This window comes from Acinonyx jubatus, chromosome E1, assembly GCF_027475565.1.
Source record: "Acinonyx jubatus isolate Ajub_Pintada_27869175 chromosome E1, VMU_Ajub_asm_v1.0, whole genome shotgun sequence".
Taxonomy (NCBI): Eukaryota; Metazoa; Chordata; class Mammalia; order Carnivora; family Felidae; genus Acinonyx; species Acinonyx jubatus.
The window spans coordinates 52,717,849-52,736,744 of record NC_069397.1 but is presented as its reverse complement, the minus strand read 5'-3'; the positions used below and the strand labels follow the sequence as shown (position 1 = coordinate 52,736,744).

The 18,896-nt window shown below is 56.9% G+C and overlaps 1 protein-coding gene across 3 annotated transcripts in view; it reads left to right on the top strand.

The window, feature by feature from the left end:
• SDK2 (sidekick cell adhesion molecule 2) overlaps window positions 1-18,896 on the top strand; it is a 260,401-nt gene that overhangs the window by 108,710 nt on the left and 132,795 nt on the right. For 2 of the 3 annotated variants that reach the window (XM_027047945.2, XM_027047944.2), the window contains exon 2: window positions 16,522-16,681. The exons of the other annotated variant lie outside the window; for it this stretch is intronic. In XM_027047945.2, the coding sequence (XP_026903746.2) occupies window positions 16,522-16,681 (160 nt within the window). The remainder of the gene's footprint in view (window positions 1-16,521; window positions 16,682-18,896) is intronic. 3 annotated transcript variants of the gene reach the window in all.

The window sequence follows — 18,896 nt, the reverse complement described above, 5'->3', positions numbered from 1 at the left end:
CCCGCACCCTCTCTCGCCATCGTCCCCGTGTCCGCATCGAGGCACACAAAGTTCCCGGAAGCCGTCGTTCTTCTGTCGTTTCCTGGCTGTGGCACAAATGCACGCCCCCGCCTGGCACGCGGCCTGCTCTCCCTTCAGAGTGCTGCTGGGAGCCCCTGGCCCGAGGGTCCTTCGTGGCCCCGGCAGCTGCACCGGAGGCCTGATGTGTCACGGGCCTCACTCCGTTGCATCTGGTGGCCCATCCACCCCCCACCTGCGTCAGGGCAACTGGAGGGCAGAGGCTTTCTTCTCGCTCACCGTGACGTCTCCTGGCACGTAGTAGGTGTTTGCACGGCGTCTGTTGAAGGAGCGAATGGAGCTTGAGCGAGCGCATGGGCGCACGAGTGAAACGCACGCATTGCATTATGACTGAGGCCGAGAGCACTTGCGTGAGCTGGGTGCCAGAGGCAGCAAAAGGCTCTAGGGAGGTGGTGGGGGCGGTGGGGCCAGGGAAAGCTGGCAGGGGGGGCAGCGAGTGCTGAGGTGCAGAGGAAGGGGCTGAGGGGAGACCGGGGGAGACGGTGGAGGGTCAGGAGGCCCGGCCACCCCACATGCTGCCTCCTGTCCCCTCCTCCCCCTGCTCCCCGCTCTGAAAGCACCTTTCCCGCTCTTTCCCTTGCTCCGTCTTGCCTTCTCATTCATCCTTTTGACGATCTTGCATGGGGCTATCTTGGACCACATGTTTTATCCCTTGTCACCAGCCAAGCGGCCCTATTATATTAATTTATTGTCCTTTCCGGTAACTTGAAGCCTTCCTGTAAACCCCTCCTTTCGCTTGCTGGGTTTGCCCATTGCCAAACCACAGCTCCCAGCTTGCCCTCCTGCTCCCCGAGGCCAGGCATGGCTGGGCAACGGGCAGAGGCCCCCTGGGACCCTCCTGGCCTCAGCCCTTCAAGGGCAGCTTCTGGGGACCACCACCTCCTCCTATCAGTTTCCACCTGGGATCATCCACTCTTGGGTCTCACCCTACTGGTGACAAGACCCTCGCCCCTCCTGATTTCTGGCCTCAGACGCCATCTCTCACTGACTCATGAGCTCCCTGGGGAGAGATGGGCAAAGATGAGGCTGGTCATGACCTACAGGGAAACTGAAGCCTGGAGAACTAGCCAGGCTCACCCAGGGTCACACAGGTCCCAGGGAAAGTGAGTCTCTTGATAGCCCCTGCCATGTGCTGGGTGTCGTGGTTTGTCCCCCGCTGGAGACCTGGCCCTGCCCTTTTCCCTGTGACCCTAGGCCAGCCCACACCCACGGGAACTCTGTGCTCACCATGGCAGATGAGACTCTTGTCCCTGCCTCGAGATTTGTGCGTGACAGCGGAGGGCCGCAAGATGGCTCCGTCGCCGTTCCAAACCTACTTTGCGTGTTCCAGCAGAAGGCACGTGAACTTTGGAGATGGACGGCCCTGAACGCAAACCCCAGGGCCCACACTGGCCGTCACTATAGCCAAAGCTAAAACACTTCGCGTCTTGCTGTCCCCGTTTTTCTATCTGTGCAATGGGAGTCATACCTACCTGGGCTTGGGGGCCACACGCAGAGAGCGCAGAGACACTGGCCCTCATAACCACAGACAGAGGCTGGCCCCGGGGGTGTGGGGCCCTTGCTGGGGGTCCCTTCTCCAGCCAAGCCGGAAGGGAGAGGACGGTAAGTGTGTGACTCCCAGATCACCCTCTCTGGATGAGAGGGAAAAGTAGCGGGTCCACAAGGAACATCTTATCCGCTTTCTGAGCCCGTGAAAGCGAAACATGCCATCTGCCGCCGTGTGCCAATCACCAGGGAGAGGGCAAGGGCTTCGGTTTTGGGAAGGAGAGGAGACCAGACTCACGTGCGTGAGTGGGCGGTGGAGGGGGTCAGCTGCTCTCCTTCCCAGAAAGGCTTGGCTTCCGGTGAGCAAATTGGAAATAGCCACACGGGGCCATCAATCACGACGGCACCTCCTGCCAACATGCCAATCCTGGCACGCGGGGCATCGTCTGTCATCATTAGCTGAGCTCGGCCCTGCGACAGAGTGGCTGGCATGACGTTGCTGTGGGGCCAGGGAGAGCACACTGAGGCCTGCATGGAAGTGACCAGAGAGAAGGGGATGTGACAGGTCCGGGGCAGGGCAGGTTAGGAGTCAGAACAGAGCTCTGGAAACAAGATGATTCTTTAATCCATTGCTTCATTTAAAAAAAAAAAATTTAATGTTTATTTTTGAGAGAAACAGACAGAGTGCAGGTGGGGAGGGACAGAGAGAGAGGGAGACGCAGAATCCAAAGCAGAGCCCGATGCGGGGCTCGACCCCACGAGCCGTGAGATCATGACCTGAGCCGGAGTAAGTGTGCCTTTATTCCTTCGTTTACCATCGAGCGTCCAGTCCGTGCACAAAGCCAGGTTAGGGACTGAAGGCACCGTGGGGGCCCTCGTGAGCTGTGTCCTCGAACAGCTTCCAGTCCAGCGGAGTGCTCAGTCATGTGGCAGGTGCCACAGCAGTTACTGATATGACCACGGATACGGCTCAGTGAGCACAAAGCGGGGGGCTTGCTTCTGCCGCGGGAAGGGACATCCGTGAAGCCTTCAGAGAGGATGTGCTTTGCTCCAGGCTGGCTTTTTTGAGGGGTGGGCGTTGGTGGGGGGGGGGCATGTGAGTTGCCCCGGGGCGGTCCGTGCACAGTGCCACCAGCTAGGGCGGCTTAACAACAGAAACGTCTTGTCTCTGGGGCACCTGGTGGCTCCGTCAGTTAAGTGTCTGACTTGGGCTCAGGTCACGAGTTCGAGCCCCACGTCGGGCTCTGTGCTGACAACTCGGAGCCTGGAGCCTGCTTCGGATTCCGTGTCTCCTCCTCTCTCTGTCCCTCCCCTGTTTGTGCTCTCTCTCTCTCTCTCTCTCAAAAATAAATTAAAAATAAAAATTTAAAAAAAAATTTTTAAGAAAAAAAAAAGAAACGTCTTATCTCCTCCTTCTGGAGGCCCAGTCCAGAGTCAGGGTCCGGATGCTCTGCGTGAAGGCTGCTAGGGAGAGCCCTTCCTTCCCTCTTCCACTTTCTGGTGTCCCCCACAATCCTCACTCCCGTGGCTGAGCTGCATCCTGCCCTTTGTCCTCACCTGGCATCTTCTCCGTGTCTCTCTCTGTGTCAGATCAGGATCCACTCGTACGTAGTGATTTCATCTTTACTTGATCACGTCTGCAGGCACCTTATTTCACAACAGGGACACCATCCCCCACGCGGCAGGGGATACAGCAAGGGTCCATGGGGAACATTTGAAGGCACCCCGGCCTCCCTCCGTCCAGAGCGGCAGCTCGGGTTCCCTTGGGGGAAAAAAGGCTCTCCTAGCATCAGCCGGTCTGCCCCAGGAAAGCCCAGGTGTGTCAGCTACACGGGAATAGCACAGAGGACATCTGTTAAGCCCTCGGGCCCATTTGATAGAAGGGGAAAATGAGGCCGAGAGCTATCAAGTGAGACAGAGTGACCTGGGGTCAGAAAAGCTGGGATCAAGTCCTCCCTTAAACTCCTCTGCCTCAGTTTCCCCATTGGCCAACCAGAGGGGTTAGGCTAGGTGAGTTCCACAAATGCTTCTTACTCGAGATACTTGGAGCTTGTGGGAGGCCACGGCAGCTAGGGTTTTGCCCGGTGGCCAGACCTCGTACCTAGAAGGCGTGGGGCCCAATGTCAGGAACACAAACCCCGTGTCCGTGTGAACCGTGGCGCCATGGATGTGCTCTTGCTTAAACCTGGCCCATCTCGTTGGTGTGAATCCTGCCTCCGTCTCTCTCGCTTGCTTCCCAGCATGCTCTGCCAGGCCCAGGCTCCTCTGGAGAGGCCTGGGAGCCCCATTCACTGTGGGGGACACGGTGGCAATCAGGGGAAGCCAGGGGTGCCGCTGGCCGGTGAGGAAACCGCCTGACCTCCCAGGTGGACACCTGGCAGAGGACCACCATCGGGGCACCAATACCATCACGTCCCCTGCAGCCTTTGGTTCGGCCACCATAAGGCACAAAAGATGAGCTGTAGGTTTCCAGAGCAGGCTCCCTCTGCTTCCCCAAACAGCACTGCCGGGTGCTGCCCGGAAAAAGCCACCTGGCACCAGGGCACGTGAGTCCAGCAGCCAGGCCAGGGCAAGGCAGGCAGGGGCAGGGGGTGGGGGATGAGGGGGTCGGACAGCCGGTCATTGAACCTCATGCCCCTTGAGCTGTGCCCGCCTCCTTCCTTTCCCATCCTCAGAGTTCACGCCCTGGGCCGCCCTCTGATGGCCCTGATCTATGGGATTAGCAAGGAAAGGAGATCCCAGCATCCACCTACATCTGAACCCAGGCCACCTCCCGGTCACCAACCTTAACAGTGGCTCCGTTCGGCCTGCCTGTGTGGGATGCTTAGTAGCCCACCCCCAGGGCGACGCTGTGTGGTGGGAAGAACAGGATGGGCAACGCTAAAACAGAGGCCATGTGTGGCTAGCAGTCGGCCAGACCTTGAGTTCCTGGTTGTTAGACTCTGTGGCAGTGGATCCTAAAGAAACCCGGGCAGGGCAGGTGTGGCGGGACCCCTCCTGTCTGTAGTGCAGAGGAGCAAAGGACAGCTCAGAAAACCGCAGTGCTGCCTCGGTGCCCAGCAGTTTATAAGTGCAGAGATGGGGCCCACCCTCCATCATCCACCTGCCAAGCCAGATCTTCCGGCCCTCACTCCAGGTGGCCTGTCAGCTTGGGCAGTGGCCGCAGAAGGGTCTTCACGTGCGGCTAGCACAGGCTTCTAGCCCTGTGCTCCCGAGACTGCTTGCAGGCCCAGCCCTGCCCTCCATGTCCCAGAGAGGACCCCGCAGCTGACCGGGGACGTGCCCCTGAGCATCACAGCAGATGAGAGGAGGAGGGAGCGAGGGGAGGAGCCAGGTGACTTCCGGGGACAGGAAGGAGCACGTGGAACTTCTTCAATAGTCTCCCTCCTAATCAGCAGCTGGGGCCGGGGAGACGGAAGGCAGAGTGGGAGTCCTGGAGGGGGGATAAGCCGAAGGGCGGGGGGCCAGGGAAAGACCTTTCGTACCAGATTGCCTTTGGCTCGTTTTTAATTGGGATCGGACTGACTCGCGTACCATAAAATCAACCTCTTAAAAGTGAACAGTCCGATTGCATTGAGAACTTTCGCAGTGGTTACGGTCACCGCCTCTGCTTAATTCCAAAATACCTGCATCGCCCCAAAAGGAGACCCCGCGCTCATTCAGGCTCCCAACCGCCTGCTAGCCACCAGTCTCTGCCCCGTCTGTGGATTTCCCTGTTCCGGGTTGTGTCCTATACGTGGAGTCACACAAGGTGCGACCACATTTTACTGTTCTGGTGGGAGCCCCTGTGCTCTTGGCCCCAAAGCCCCTTCTCCGGGGAAATCTCCAGGCCCTGCTCGGAGGAAGCTGCCTCGGTGGGCCTCCCCCAGGTGGCTCCCAAGGCGGCTAATGTGGAGCCTCCAGGGGAGCAGCTGCCCCTCATCTGAGGGGCCTGTGTTACCACTCACCCCGTGCAGTTTGGAGGAGAGAAACCGCTTCTCTCGGAGACAAGGGCACACTGCAGACCCGAGCAGATCCAGATCCCTTTCTAAGAGGATCCTGGGGGGCTCAGTCGGCTGAACGTCCGACTGCTGCTCAGGTCATGATCTCGCAGTCTGTGAGTTCGAGCCCCGCGTCGGGCTCTGTGCTGACGGTTCGGAGCCTGGAGCTTGTTTCAGCTTCTGTGTCTCCCTCTTTCTCTCTGCCCCTCCCCTGCTTGCGCTCTGTGTCTCTTTCTCTCTCAAAAATAAATAAACATTTAAAACATGACTGTGTTTTAAGAAGAGAGATAAATGAATAAAACAAGGTGGAGCGACTGTGGTACCCACACTAGGGACAGCAAGGGGCTTGGTGTCTGCCAGGCCCCCGGGGGCTTTCTGCTAATGAGCGCCAGGAAAGGGGGCAAGGAGGACTTCGGGGCAGGAGCTGAGCTCAGTGTCCAGGGGTGGACGAGGGCCTGTCTCCCTCCAGATTGGGCATGGGCCCAGAGAGGGGTGTGTGTGTGTGTGTGTGTGTGTGTTGGGGGGGTGGGTGACAGCAGGAAAGGAGGGTGGCACAGGGGCCCGCTGGAGGGACCCGGGTGGGGCAGGCGCGTGCAGGCCTCTGTGTATAACACAGCTTGTCAGTCGCTTGGGGTCTGTATCTGCCGAGCAGCCCAGAGAGCCGCGTGGTATTATTATTTATGATGAAGCTCAGAGGTACCTGCCAGGGACTGGAATGGGCTGGGTGCCACGCAGCGTGGACGGCAAATTGAACTCCAATTTTCTGCTCCACGGTCTTCGTTACACGCCGCAAAGCGCCAGGACACGGGGGTCACCAGGCTGATGAGTGTGTGTGCTTCTTCGGCGGGCGGGCTCCATGCCTCGGCCTCTGCGTGGAGGCAGCAGACTTGCCACTCTGGTTTTCCCTCCGCGCCCCCCGCACCCGCCACGGGGGCCCGGCGTCGGACTCCTCTCCCGTGGCCCGAACACCACGTCGACCTGAGCGGCCATCAGAGGCCTCGCGGGTTCGAAACCCGGCCCTGACTCCGGGTGACCTCGTTCCGCTCACCTCTGGGCTTTGCTGAGGGAAATAAAAGGATGGTAATGATGTCTTCCCCAAAGTGGTCGGGGGCTAAGTGAGAAAACACGGGGGGGCTGGTGGGGATGAGGTCTTCACCGAACATCCTCCTTTCCCTTCTCCCTGGGCTGAGCGGCCCACGCTGATGTCAGGGAATGGAATGGAATGGAGGGGAGGGGAGGGGAGGGGAAGGGAAGGGAAGGGAAGGGAAGGGAAGGGAAGGGAAGGGAAGGGAAGGGAAGGGAAGGGAAGGGAAGGGAAGGGAAGGGAAGAGGAAGGGAAGAAGGAAGGGAAGGGGAGGGAAGGGGAAGGGAGGGGAGGGGAGGGGAGGGAAGGGGGGGCCACTGAAATTGGGTGGGATGCTGAGGCCCGGGGGGAGCCCCCATCATGCTGCTGTGTGCCTGAGCTCTCTGGTGCGTATTAGGACGTCGATGCCAGTGCTAAGTCAGACCCTCCTCTTCTGTCTTCCGTCCCCTTCTGTCCTCGCTTCCTCAGACACAGTGGACAGTCTCCTTTAGGTGATGGCCTTTCTCAGAGTGGGAAACAGGAGGCAAGGGAGAGCATGGTACCCAGAGCTTGGGACCACTTGTCCACTGCCCTGGCACAGGCCTCGGTTCCCTGTGTCTGGTGGTGCCATCGTGGGACGTGGGAACCTACCGCAGGCTGTAGGTTCTTGAAAATATCCGTACCTTGGCTTCTCGGGGCCGGTGGGATGTTTCTCCGTCTCTAGAGCTTAGAGACGGGCTGATGGTGGTACCCACGTGCTGGAGAGAGCTCACCTGAGGAATCTGTAAGACGGTCCCCTGGGGAAGTGCCAGATGCCAGTGGAACGAGTCTCCGTGGGGCCGCGCAGGCCTTTCCGGGCAGCTGACCCCCACAGCTGAGCTTTGCCGAGTCCCTTCATGGCCAGGGGTCTCAGGTCCCAGCTGAAAGGCCGGAGAATTGTGCCAAGCAGGTGCCCCGCCCTGGGGTCACGGAGGGGGGGAGACAAACATCATCCACACAGCATAATGGAGCTTCGTGGGAGAAATTCCAGGAGTTAGTGAAAATTTTATTACCGCCGCTTTTATAGCTCAAATGAATCTGAATACAGGAAAATGATAATAGCACCGTTAGGCAAAAGCATTCTAATCCACGGTGTCATTTTAATCTCCTAACCCTCCAGCCGAAATGTAAGGGAAGTCTCCCTTCCCCTCTGTTATTTGCAAGATAAACCCATTGGAAATGAGAACCCCCCTTCTTTCCGCCCAGGGCTGGGGCTGCTTAGGCGTTCCTCACCTGCACAGTTCCAGCGGGAGGCCTTGGCTGTGACAGGGCTCAGAGCAAACGTTAAGGATGGGCCATTTGTGCCCGGCACTGGTCTCAGCCCTTACCCTTCTCACGAGGCCTAGGAGGAGGCCGCTGCCCACAGCCCAGTTCCCAGGTCAGGAAACGGAGACTCAAAGGGGCTCTGGAGCTGCCCCCGGGGTCACGCAGCTAGCAAGTGGCTAAGCCAGGTTTGAATCCGAGTAAGCCTGCCCCGGGCCCAGCCCAGCGAGGTCGTAACTCATACCACTACTCAGATCTTGCAACACCGGAGCTGGAAGAGAAGGTCCAGGTCCCCCGGCAGGGTCTGCCGACACGAGGGAGATGATCTGGCCATGTTCAACGGCAAGTTTATGTGTCCACTTTTGCATTCACGGATCTGGGCCCTCCTGCACGCCGGACTCACTGCCAGGCTCTGGGGCTGGAGAGGCGAGGGGTCCCCTGTCCCTGTCTTCCAGTGGAAGAGCAGCATGGGTGCCACCACACATGGGGCTGTGATGTGCATCCTCTATGCTGTGAGGGAGGCAAAGAACCTCAGAAGTCAGAAGGATGTGGAGGAGGATAGCAGGAAAAGAGTTACAGAGGGCAGGCCATTTGAGCTTAGAGGGGACACAGGGCAGAAACTAACACAGATTTAACACCTACATTTTTCTGGCAAAGAAGGAAAGAAAGGGCTCTCTGGGGAAAGGGAATGGAATAAGCAAAGGCCCTGGGGCATGGCAGACATGCGGACATGCGGACATGTCTGAAGAAGGTCGTGGTCTAGACCGGCAGGACTTGGGGCTCCAGACTCACTTCCTAGTTAGTGTTCTTTGTTCTCTGGCAGGCTGACTTATGTGCAATGACAGACCCAAGTCTCTGTGAGGCATTGCATCTGTCTCCTAGGGCTGCTGTAACAAAGTACCATAAACTGAGTGACTCAAACAGAAATGGATTTTCTCACAGTTCTGGGGGCCAGAAGTCTGAAACCAAGGTGTCGGCAGGGCCCCGCTCCCTCTGAAGGCTGGAGGCAAGAATCCTTCCTGCATCTTCCAGCTCGTGGGGGCTCCTGGCAATCCGTGGCTTCCCTGGGCGGTCAATTCACCGCCTCCACCGTCACATGGCCATCCTCTCCCTGAATTTCTGTTCCCATGTCTCTCGCATAAAGACACCAGTCACACAGGGCCCACCCGACTCCCGTTTGACCTCCTCTTAACTAATTACAGCTACAACACCCCGTTTCCAAATAGGGTCTCGTTCTGAGGTTCCAGTTAGGCCATGAATTTGGCAGGGGAGAGGGCAGTGCATCATTCAACCCAATTCAGTCGTCAATTATTCTTCTGGAAGTGACAAGATCGGCATCCCTTGGCTTCATCACCATTCATTCGCCATTCGTGTGTTCATTCACTTATTTCCTGAGCATTTTCTTTGCCCCGGGCTCTGTGCCCCGTGCTGGGGCCGTAGAAAAGCAGGAGGCATCTGCCCAGCCCTTGTGGCCTCTGCATGGTTCATTTTTCTTTTCTGTGTGACTTTCTGGATGAAGGTACAGCGGGTCAAGCTGGTTGGTGGTGGGCTTGGGGCATACACCCTTCCTTCCCCTTCCCCACGTGGGGCCCCTCCACCCCACTCACGGTTCCCCAGGGCCGTGTTGGGGCTCACTTGCACTGGCTGCCCCGGTGGCTGGGCCCCCCTAATCAGATTAAATGTGTATTCAAACAAATTGATGATCCGTTCCATTAGATGCTTTTTGAACATGCTTTTCTGAGCGAGACGTCCATTCGGCAGCAGCTGTGGAGGCCGAGGCATAATTGATTGTCCCACCCTCCCAGGCCCCGGCATCAGAAGGTGCTTGGCTCCTGAAGGTCACTGGCGAGGATTAGATTAAGGAGGGCGAGAGCCTTCTTTCCTGGCTAATGAAGCACTTGGCATGCAGGCAGCTCTGGGGCTGAGCTGGGCCAGGCATCTGCCAGGAGACAGTGGAGGGGCATAAATTAGCATCTCATTTGTGGGAGGCAGAAGGGAAGCCAGAAGGGAGGGCCTGCAGGGCTGGGCCACTACTGCCCTGGCTGGATGGGGTGGGAGCAGGCATGCCCTGCTTGGCCCCAGGGGCGGGAGGAGAGAAGGGAGCATCCCTGGGTCCCCTGGTCTTTATCAGGCATTGTTCAGAAAGTGCCCACGAACACCTGCCACGGCATGTGCTCCCCGGACGTTTCTGGAAGGCAGGGGCTCCAGCAGGGTCATGCATGGCAGCCTCTTCCTGTGCCCTTGGCATGGTATTCCCAAACCTTCCCTTTCCAGGCAGCTCCAGGCTTAGCACCTCCCCACCTGGATTTGGGAGGGAAAGGGACGTGCAGGAGGTCCTGACATTGTGCAGAATGTCCCGCAGCCCCCGCGTTTCCGAGGCATCCCGAGGCAAGACTCAGTTCTTGAGCCAGCTTGCAGTGTCCGTGAGGAAGCTGCATGTGGAAGGCTCCGATGTGGGACATCTCCGAGAGGCAGGAAATGGGTGGGGTGATCCTCGCACCCCCCCCCCCCCCCCCCGCCGTGTGATCACCTGCAAAGGTCTGTTCTGCAGAACGAGCAGCCTGGGGGTGCCAAGCACCAGTGCTCCAAACGTGGCGTGCGTGAGCTCACTTTGACCTTCCCAGCAGCCTCTGGGGCAGGCGTTAGAAGCTGTTTCACTGATCAGACAAGGAAGGCTCCGAAGTTACTCTGCTCAAGGTCAGACTTCAGTCAGCGTAGAAATTGGGATGGAAACCCGGCTTCTCTTCCCCACCCTGGGACCTTCAAGCCAGACCCCTGGAAAAGGTGGGCACCTGGAGCCTTGAGCGGTGAGTGGGTGGGTGGGGGCTTCTCTCCCTGCACCCCCCTAGCCCACCCCCCTGCAGCCTCCACCCCGAGGTGGCCAGTCTCCGACGCACTCCCAGCCAGCCCGCCTCTCATCCCTGGATCTCGCTCTGGGGCTGTGACATTTGGGAATGTCCCTGCCATACAACCAGCATGACCCCTGCTTGTGGCTTCAAACCAGGCACCGTCCCTCACTTATACCGCGAGGCCACAGGTCAGAGTATGAAGAGCGGGCCAGCTGAGCATCAGATATGGAAAGATCCAGAGCTCTGGAATCGGCCAGACCTGACTTCACGTCTGGGAGAAAGCGTCAGATGACCAAACCTTCCCCAGCGTCTGTTTCCTCATCTGTAAAAGGGGCTGATGACAGCTTCCAACTTCCTTGGAAGTTCTCATGCCTCTTAACTGAGATGTTGGGCCTAGAGCGCTCCACGTACGGAAAGTTCCATGAGAGGCACGAAGAAAGGCAGCAGACACAGAAGTGTGGGAGAAGTAAGGCTCGGTGACAGGGGGCTCCCTGAACCCCTGCTTCCCATGGCCCAGGGCCCGGCCAGCTCCAGGGAGCACAGGGCTTTCCAGCCGGGACGGGCTAGCGGGCCACGGGGGTCAACCCAGGACAAAGGTGCAGAGACCAGGGGAGGGTGAGGTGAGAAGTTTGTAAGAATCCCAACCCCCTCCCTGTTCCCAGGCATTCCAGAGATGCCCCACGACCGAGCAGCCATACTTACTGTGTGCCCAGGGACAAGCTGCAAGGGACAGGCTTTGGCACGTTTCAGAGCTGGGATGGGCTGGAATTTGCCCCTGGAAGCAGGGTCTGCAGGGCAATAGACATCTTGTGGCCAATCGGGCGGTGGGTGGAGGTGTTCACCCCGGCTAGCAAGATTCTGGCTCCAGGAAAGTGGGGTTCCCAGGCCTGGGCTGGCTGGGAAGTCAAATCCTCGGAGCCGTGGAGGGACTCCAGAGAAAGAGGACGTTATTTCGCTGGGGGCAGGAGGGAGGGGAGAGGTTGGAGTTGATAAGCTTCTTAAAAGCCTGGAGCCTGGCGTAGAGGGATGACAATGCGGGTGTTTAGCAGGGCAGTCAGGGACCCCTGAGCTGTTACGGGAAAGGAGAAGGAAGCCCAAGACTGAGGCCTCTTGTCCGCCTCGGAAGGCGGCTCTTCCTTCAAGGGTCTCAGACTCCGGCGGTCAGGGGCCCCCAGCCGTGCCACACCCCGTGTCCCATGCACATAAAGGGCCTTCCCTTTCCTCTGTCCCCGGCAGGACAGGCCCGTGACCGCTCACCCGGCACTCTCCCATAGGTGCATGCAGATGCGAGCGTGTGTCCGATGCTAAGGAAGTAATCCATTCTTGCACAATACAACAAAAGGTACCAAAAGCTACAGAGTGACGAACGAGTCCCGTCCCACCCCGTTCTTCTTCCTAAAGCCTGACGGGAGCCAGTTTCTTCCGTAACCCCCTAGACGAAAAGCCTGTGGCTAGACAAGCAAATACATTTTTATGCTTCGAGGAAGTAGAACGTGCACAAACGGCAGCAGATTACGTGTCCGTTCTGCACCTTGCTTGTTTTCACTTATCGGTAGTTCCCCAAAATCGTTCCAGAGCCTGATGCTGCGGAGAATTCTCTAGCGTAGAAGTGCAATCATTTCCTGTAACCAGTGCCCTCTTGACGGACATGCAGGTCATTTTGGAGTTTTCACTGTTAAGAAACATAATGCTGCTAGGGGCGCCCGGGTGGCTCAGTCAGTTTGAGCACCGGACTTCGGCTCAGGTCATGATCTCGCAGTTTGTGGGTTCGAGCCCCACGTCAGGCTCCGGGCTGACAGCTCAGAGCCTGGAGCCTGCTTCAGATTCTGTGTCTCCCTCTCTCTCTGCCCTTCCCCGGCTCTCTATCTCTCTCTCTCTCTCTCTCTCTCTCTCTCTCTCTCTCTCGCTCTCAAAAATAAACATTTAATAAAAACCATAATGCTGCTAAGAAATGCTGTCACTTTACCCATGCACAGGTGTGTCTGTGAAGGAGCAGTCCCGGGAAGAGCTGGGGATTGGGGGGGCAGGGAGGGGGAAGGCATGCATTTTTAGTTTCGATGGAACCTCCAGACTACTCTCTGTAGATATGGTCCCGAGCTACAACCCCACATAGCTGTGTGCGCGCTCGCCTGGGTCCCTGCGGGCTGGCCAGCACGGGGCCCTATCGTGCTTTCGGATCGTGGCCCAAGGGATAGGAAAAAGCGGTATCTTACTGAGTTTTATTTGCCTTTCTCTTATCAGGCGGTTCAGCATCTTTGTCTGTGTTTCAGAGTTATTTGTAATTCTTTTCTGTGAACTGTTCAGATCCTTTGTCCAGTTGGTTAGTTCATCTTTTTCTCCCTGATTTATGGGAATATTTTTTATACCGGGAAAATGAGCTCTTTGTCCATGATAGAAGTTGCAAATATTTTCCCCGAGTTTGTCATTTGTTGCCTTTTTGTTTATGGGTATTTTTTTTCCGTGCAGAATTTTTATATAGCTGAAGTTATCAATCTGTTCTATGACTTCCTGGACTTTGTCTAATACTGCATCACCTCCTGAAGATTATATATTTTTAAACCTCTGTGACTTTCGTCTACTCCCTTTAGAATTTCATTTTTCTCGCTTAAAACACTGATGCATCCATCTAGCATTTATTTTGAGGAAACGTGTGAGAAAGAGATTCAACTTTATTCCCCACCCCCCTACACCCCCCGCCCCAAATGTCTCCCTAGCTGTTCCAAAGCCATTTGGTGAATAATTGATCTTTTCCCCACCAACTTGAAATTCTACTTTCATCATATATTAAATGATCCCATATGTACTGAGGTCTATTTCTAGATTCTGAGTCTGTCATTTCATCAGATTATTGGTGCAAGAACACACTGTTTTAATTATTGCCACTTTATAATACAGTTCGGTATCTGGGCTTGTCTCTTTCACCTATTACACTTTTACAGAATTTCTTAGGTATTCTTTTGTCATTTTTAAAAATTTTTTAACGTTTTTTTTAAATTTATTTTTGAGACAGAGAGAGACAAAGCATGAATGGGGAGGGTCAGAGAGAGGGAGACACAGAATCTGAAACAGGCTCCAGGCTCTGAGCTGTCAGCACAGAGCCCGATGCGGGGCTCGAACTCACGGAGCGTGAGATCATGACCTGAGCTGAAGTCGGCCAGCCACTTAACCGACTGAGCCACCCAGGCGCCCCTCTTTTGTCATTTTTTTAAGTGTGAACTTTAGATTCATTTTGTCTAGTTAAAAAAACTGTAGTGTGTGTGTGTGTGTGTGTGTGTGTGTGTGTGTGTGTGCGCGCGCGTGTGTTTTCCAAGTGAGGAAAAGTTTAAGGGAATGACACCCGTATAATATTGATTCTTTCAGTATTCAAGAATTCAAATTTCTTTCTCCTCCTTTCTCAGCTCCTTCCCACTGAGAAGGTGGCTAACAGGGCTGTTGTGCACAGTTGCACAAGTAGTAAACTGCACAATCCAAGCTCTTAGACTGTGAAAGGTGCTGCCGCTGCCTGCCAACAGGGCATGAGCTCTTCCCTCCTGTAGTCTGCCCATCTGCCCACACGCTTAATAGTAAAGCGTGTGCCTAAAGCGTGTGCCAGGCACCGTTTCTAACCTCTTTACGTTTTTTAATTCATTTGATACAACAAACGTATCCCCCAGTTTACAGCTAGGAGATTGAAATGCAAAAAGGTTATAAGTAAGCTCCCCAGGGTCCACGACTGGTGCATTCACGGCACAGACCTCTCTCTCTGCACGTCAACGCACGTATACATGTGCCCAGACACACACTTGAACACACAAACACGTAGATACACACATAAGAGCACACACCTACATACACACACAGACACACACGGAGACTCAAGGACCCATAGACAATGCACACGGGTGCACGTGTACACCTGGCTGGCCCCCCCGCCCCCCACCCCAGCATCCTTTCCCTGTGGGTGCCTCCCCCCTACTGCCGCACTGCCAGTCGCCCCGCCATCCCCTGCTTTTGGAAGACGGCAGTCCTATCAAGGGAAACCAGCTGGCTGCACTCCTGACATTGCTCAGTGCTGGGTAGGGCCTCCCCCCCCGCCAAATCCTTGTATCGGATGGCAGGGGGAGGGCGGGCCACACCGCAGGGGCTGGGGAGAGGAGCCTCAGTTCCTCCCAAGCTTCCTGGGGAGGGTAACTAGGGCTGGGGGATGCAGGGATGCTCAGGGCTCGGTGGTACCCAGCAGGTTCTCAGGAAAGGGCAGCCCCGCCCTCCTCTTCCCAGAGTCATTATCTCGGGCAGGGCAGCCGCTGGAATCAGCCCATCCCAGCTCCTGTTGCTGGGCTCCAGGCAGGCGCCCCGGAGAGCCCGAGCACTGAACTGGAACAGGCGGACGTGATAACAGGTTGCCCAGTGAACTGGGTTACGGAGGTGAGGGGGTCTGAGTGCAGAGCACGTGTGCACACGTGTGCACAAGCGAGTGTGCAAGTGCCCGCCCCACCCGCCCCCTCTGATGTTCTGGCTCTGAATCAGCCCCGCATCGCATCGGAGGGATTGAATCACTAGGAGCGTTATTGTTTTAAAACAAACGAGTGATGACAGGAACTAACAGAGGGTTTTTAAAAACGCAATTCAAAGGGCTCTCAAACGCTGCTGGGGAATAGGAATGTGCCTTTGAAGTGCGAATGTGCCCATTTGTCAAACAGAGGCAGAGCCGCTGCCTCAGCAGAGTGGGCTGCGGGCAAATGGGTGCCTGCTCGCCTCTCTCCCCTCTGCTGCCACCTGAGGTGGGCGGGGGACCAGGGGACCAGGGGACCAGGGGACCAGGGGTGGGTGCCACTCCCCCAGCACACTCCCCCAAAAGAGGACCTCCTGAAGGGCTTTGGAAGGCGGTAAGCTGCAGGATGCTTGTCGGGAGTGATGCAGAGATGGGGGGGGGGGGGGGAAGGGCTCAGCACCTGCCTGCCCTGGCTCTCCCTCCACACACACCCAGGCTTGCCCTCCAGCGGCCCCCACAAAGAGAGCTGGTAGCAGGAATGAGGTTCAAGGAAGCCCCCCCCCCCAGTAATCACAAGCTATGCACTCATGAGATTCAGACCTGGGGTGTGGGGTGGGGGCATGATGCCAGTTGACCCGGCCCCAGACGTGTATCGCTGGTGCTCTGAGTGGTCGGTCTGCACTTGAACCCAGGGTGAGGCCTTGACGTGAATGTGAACCCGCCTGCAGACCACAGACACCTAATTCTGGCCAAATCTGAGGGTAAGAGGACAGAAGGGTCAAACAACCTGGCGGTGGAGAGGGCCCGCCGGATGGACTCTGCCCATGATGCTTTTGACGGGCTCTCCCAGCCTTAGGGGCAGGACTCGGGACGTCCCTGCCACCTGACACTTGTATCAACCCACCCCTCTCCCGGTTTCCTTGTGACATTTATATTCCCTTTGACCAAAGGGCAGTAAGTGCCCCCAGAATCACAGGGTGTCCAGTGGATGGGGATCTCGAGGGGAGAACGACAGAAAGCACCAGAACAGGGCGGTGGCAGCAGAGGCCGTGAGCCTGGCTCGGTCTGGGAGGAGGGAGGCCAAGAACTGGTTGGTAGGGGTGGAGGACTCCCTCTGAAGATCAAGCTCCGAAGTCAGAGCGACCCAAGTTCAAGTCCTTCCCGGCCACGTGACCTCAAGCAAGTTAGCTGGCTGCACCTGCTCTGTCTGCCCAGGGCGTTAGGGCACCATGTGAGCAACCACCTGAAGGTGAGCAGTGCTAACTTGTGGCTTTGTGTCTCTGTTTACCACAGATGATGTGGCCCCCTATTTCAAGACGGAGCCGGTGCGAACGCAGGTGCACTTGGAGGGGAACCGCCTGGTGCTCACGTGCATGGCCGAGGGCAGCTGGCCGCTGGAATTCAAGTGGCTCCACAACAGCAGGGAGCTGACCAAGTTCTCGCTGGAGTACAGGCAAGCCTCTCCTCCCCTCCCCTCCCTCCTGGCTGCCAGAGCCCCTGCTGTGCCTGAAGGGGAACTGGGGTGGGGGGCCCGCGTGGCCATTTGGGGGACAGGGGTTCCCACACCAGTGCTACTGGGAGGCTGGGGTGGCGGAAGTCGGGGTGGAGGGGGGAAGACAGCCCTGCCCCGGGAGTATGAGGACCCTGCCTTGCTGAGCCCAATGGAGGATGTCTAGGCAAGGGGCCAGACGGAGTGGCTCATGCAACAAGGATTGATTGAGGTCGGGGAGCTTACTCCCAGCAGCTGGGCTGTGGTCATGCCTGTGACCAGAGCCCCTGCTCCCCGGCCCCCAGGAGAACTCTGCTATCTCCGGGGAGCACTGGGGGGGCTTGGATCCGACACACAGGTGGGGCATGTAGCAACCCGGGATCAGTAAGGGAAGGACATCTTGTATTTGGGGGCACGGAAGTGGCCTGCCCAAGGCTTTTGGGCTTGTCCCTACTCCATGTTTGTGCCCATGCCCTGAACTCTGGACTGGCCCTTCCCTCCCCAGGACACTGCCAAATGGGGAGAACGGAGAGGAGGGAGGGGCACAGGGTCTTAGTGAAGGGGGATTTTCGCCAGAAGCATGAGCAACGGGCGGCTGGGCCCCCCAAGCCCTTTCCTCCCGGCAATCCCTCCCTCCTCCCTCGGGCATCTCCACCTGCTTTCACCGCCTCCCCACCCCTGCGGCTGGTGATTAATCCCCAGGCCTGATGTGCATAATCGGTTTTGTTGGGGAAACAAGATTGTCTTGCCCTGGGGATGTTGATACAGATCTGCCGCCAGGGACCAGAATGCAAATAACAGGACTGTACTTAATTACTGGCGGATCTGTCCTTTCCAGAGAACCGTCCTTTTCTTTGCCGAGCAGGGAGGCCAGAGTTCAGGGCGACAACCCCCCACCCTGCCCCCTCCGCATCCCTTCTGCCCCAACCCTGGACTGGATCGGCTCGTGGACATGGCCACTTTGTCAGAGGAGGGAGCTGGAGGGTCCAGGACAGGAGGACCACATTCCCTTCCGGATGGTGAGAGGCCAAGGAAGCAGGGGGCCTTCCAGTGCTGGCCGCTCTGGGCGTTGGGTCTCCAGGGAGCCCACAAGGGAGACCAGGGGTGTCCCCCCGAGCAGCCTCTGTGGCGGTTTGCACCCGGGGACCCAGAGCGCTCCTGGCTGCTACCTGGCGTCCCTGGGGCAGTTTTGACACCACAGGTGTAAGTGGCCTCCCAGCCCGCCCCTGACTTCTTCTGGAAGGAGGAGGAGGGTTGGGACTGCTAGGCTGCCAGTGTGGACAGTACACAGGGACAGCTGCTAAGGATTAGCTTAAGGATCAGACTTGCCCATGGATGCAACGGGCTTCCTCTGAAAACAGCTCTTTGTCTTGGAGGCGTCCAGGTAGTGGTCGGGGCCCCAGCTATTGATGATGGTAACGATCATCGGAATCACTGGCAATGAAAAGGAATTAACTACCTGGCAGGCGTTATATGCGCCCTGTGTGATTATCTCATTCGATCCTGCCAGCCATCCTTTGAGAACGTTCGGTTATTTTTCCCATTCGACAGATGGGCAGACTGGGGCTCAGAGACATTAAACACTTCCCCCAAGGTCAGATGGTTGAGCTGGGCTTCAAATAGAAGTCATCCGGCTCCAGGGCTGGAAATTCTTTACGTCCAGCCTCTCGCTGAGGAAGGACTGTGACCGTGGCTTCCTTAATATGCATCCCAAGCAGCCTCTACTAAGTGTGCTTTGCAGGTTCTAGAAAACAAGGCAGAGAGGGGAATGCAAATACCGTTGAGCCTCGAACAGCATGGGCTGAGCCACACGGGTCCACTAACATGCGGGTGTTTTTGATAAATACAGTGCACACAGCACTGTAAATGTATTTTCTCTTTTGTACCGTGTTCATAATAACATTTTCTTTTCTCTGGCTTACTTCCCTGGAAGACTACAGTATGTGATACATATAGTGTACAAAATAACGTGAGAATTGACGGTTAATGCTATCAGGAAGGCTTCCGGTCAACGTAGGTCTTAGTAGTTCAGTTGGAGGGGTGTGGGGAGTCAGAAGTCACGCGTGGATTTTTGACTGCACGGGGGTCAGCTCCGGATTTTACGTTGTCTGTGGGTGAGCTGTGTTCTGTTTCAGAGTTTCGGTTGGGTGGAAGTTTCAGGGGGACGCAAACACGTGTC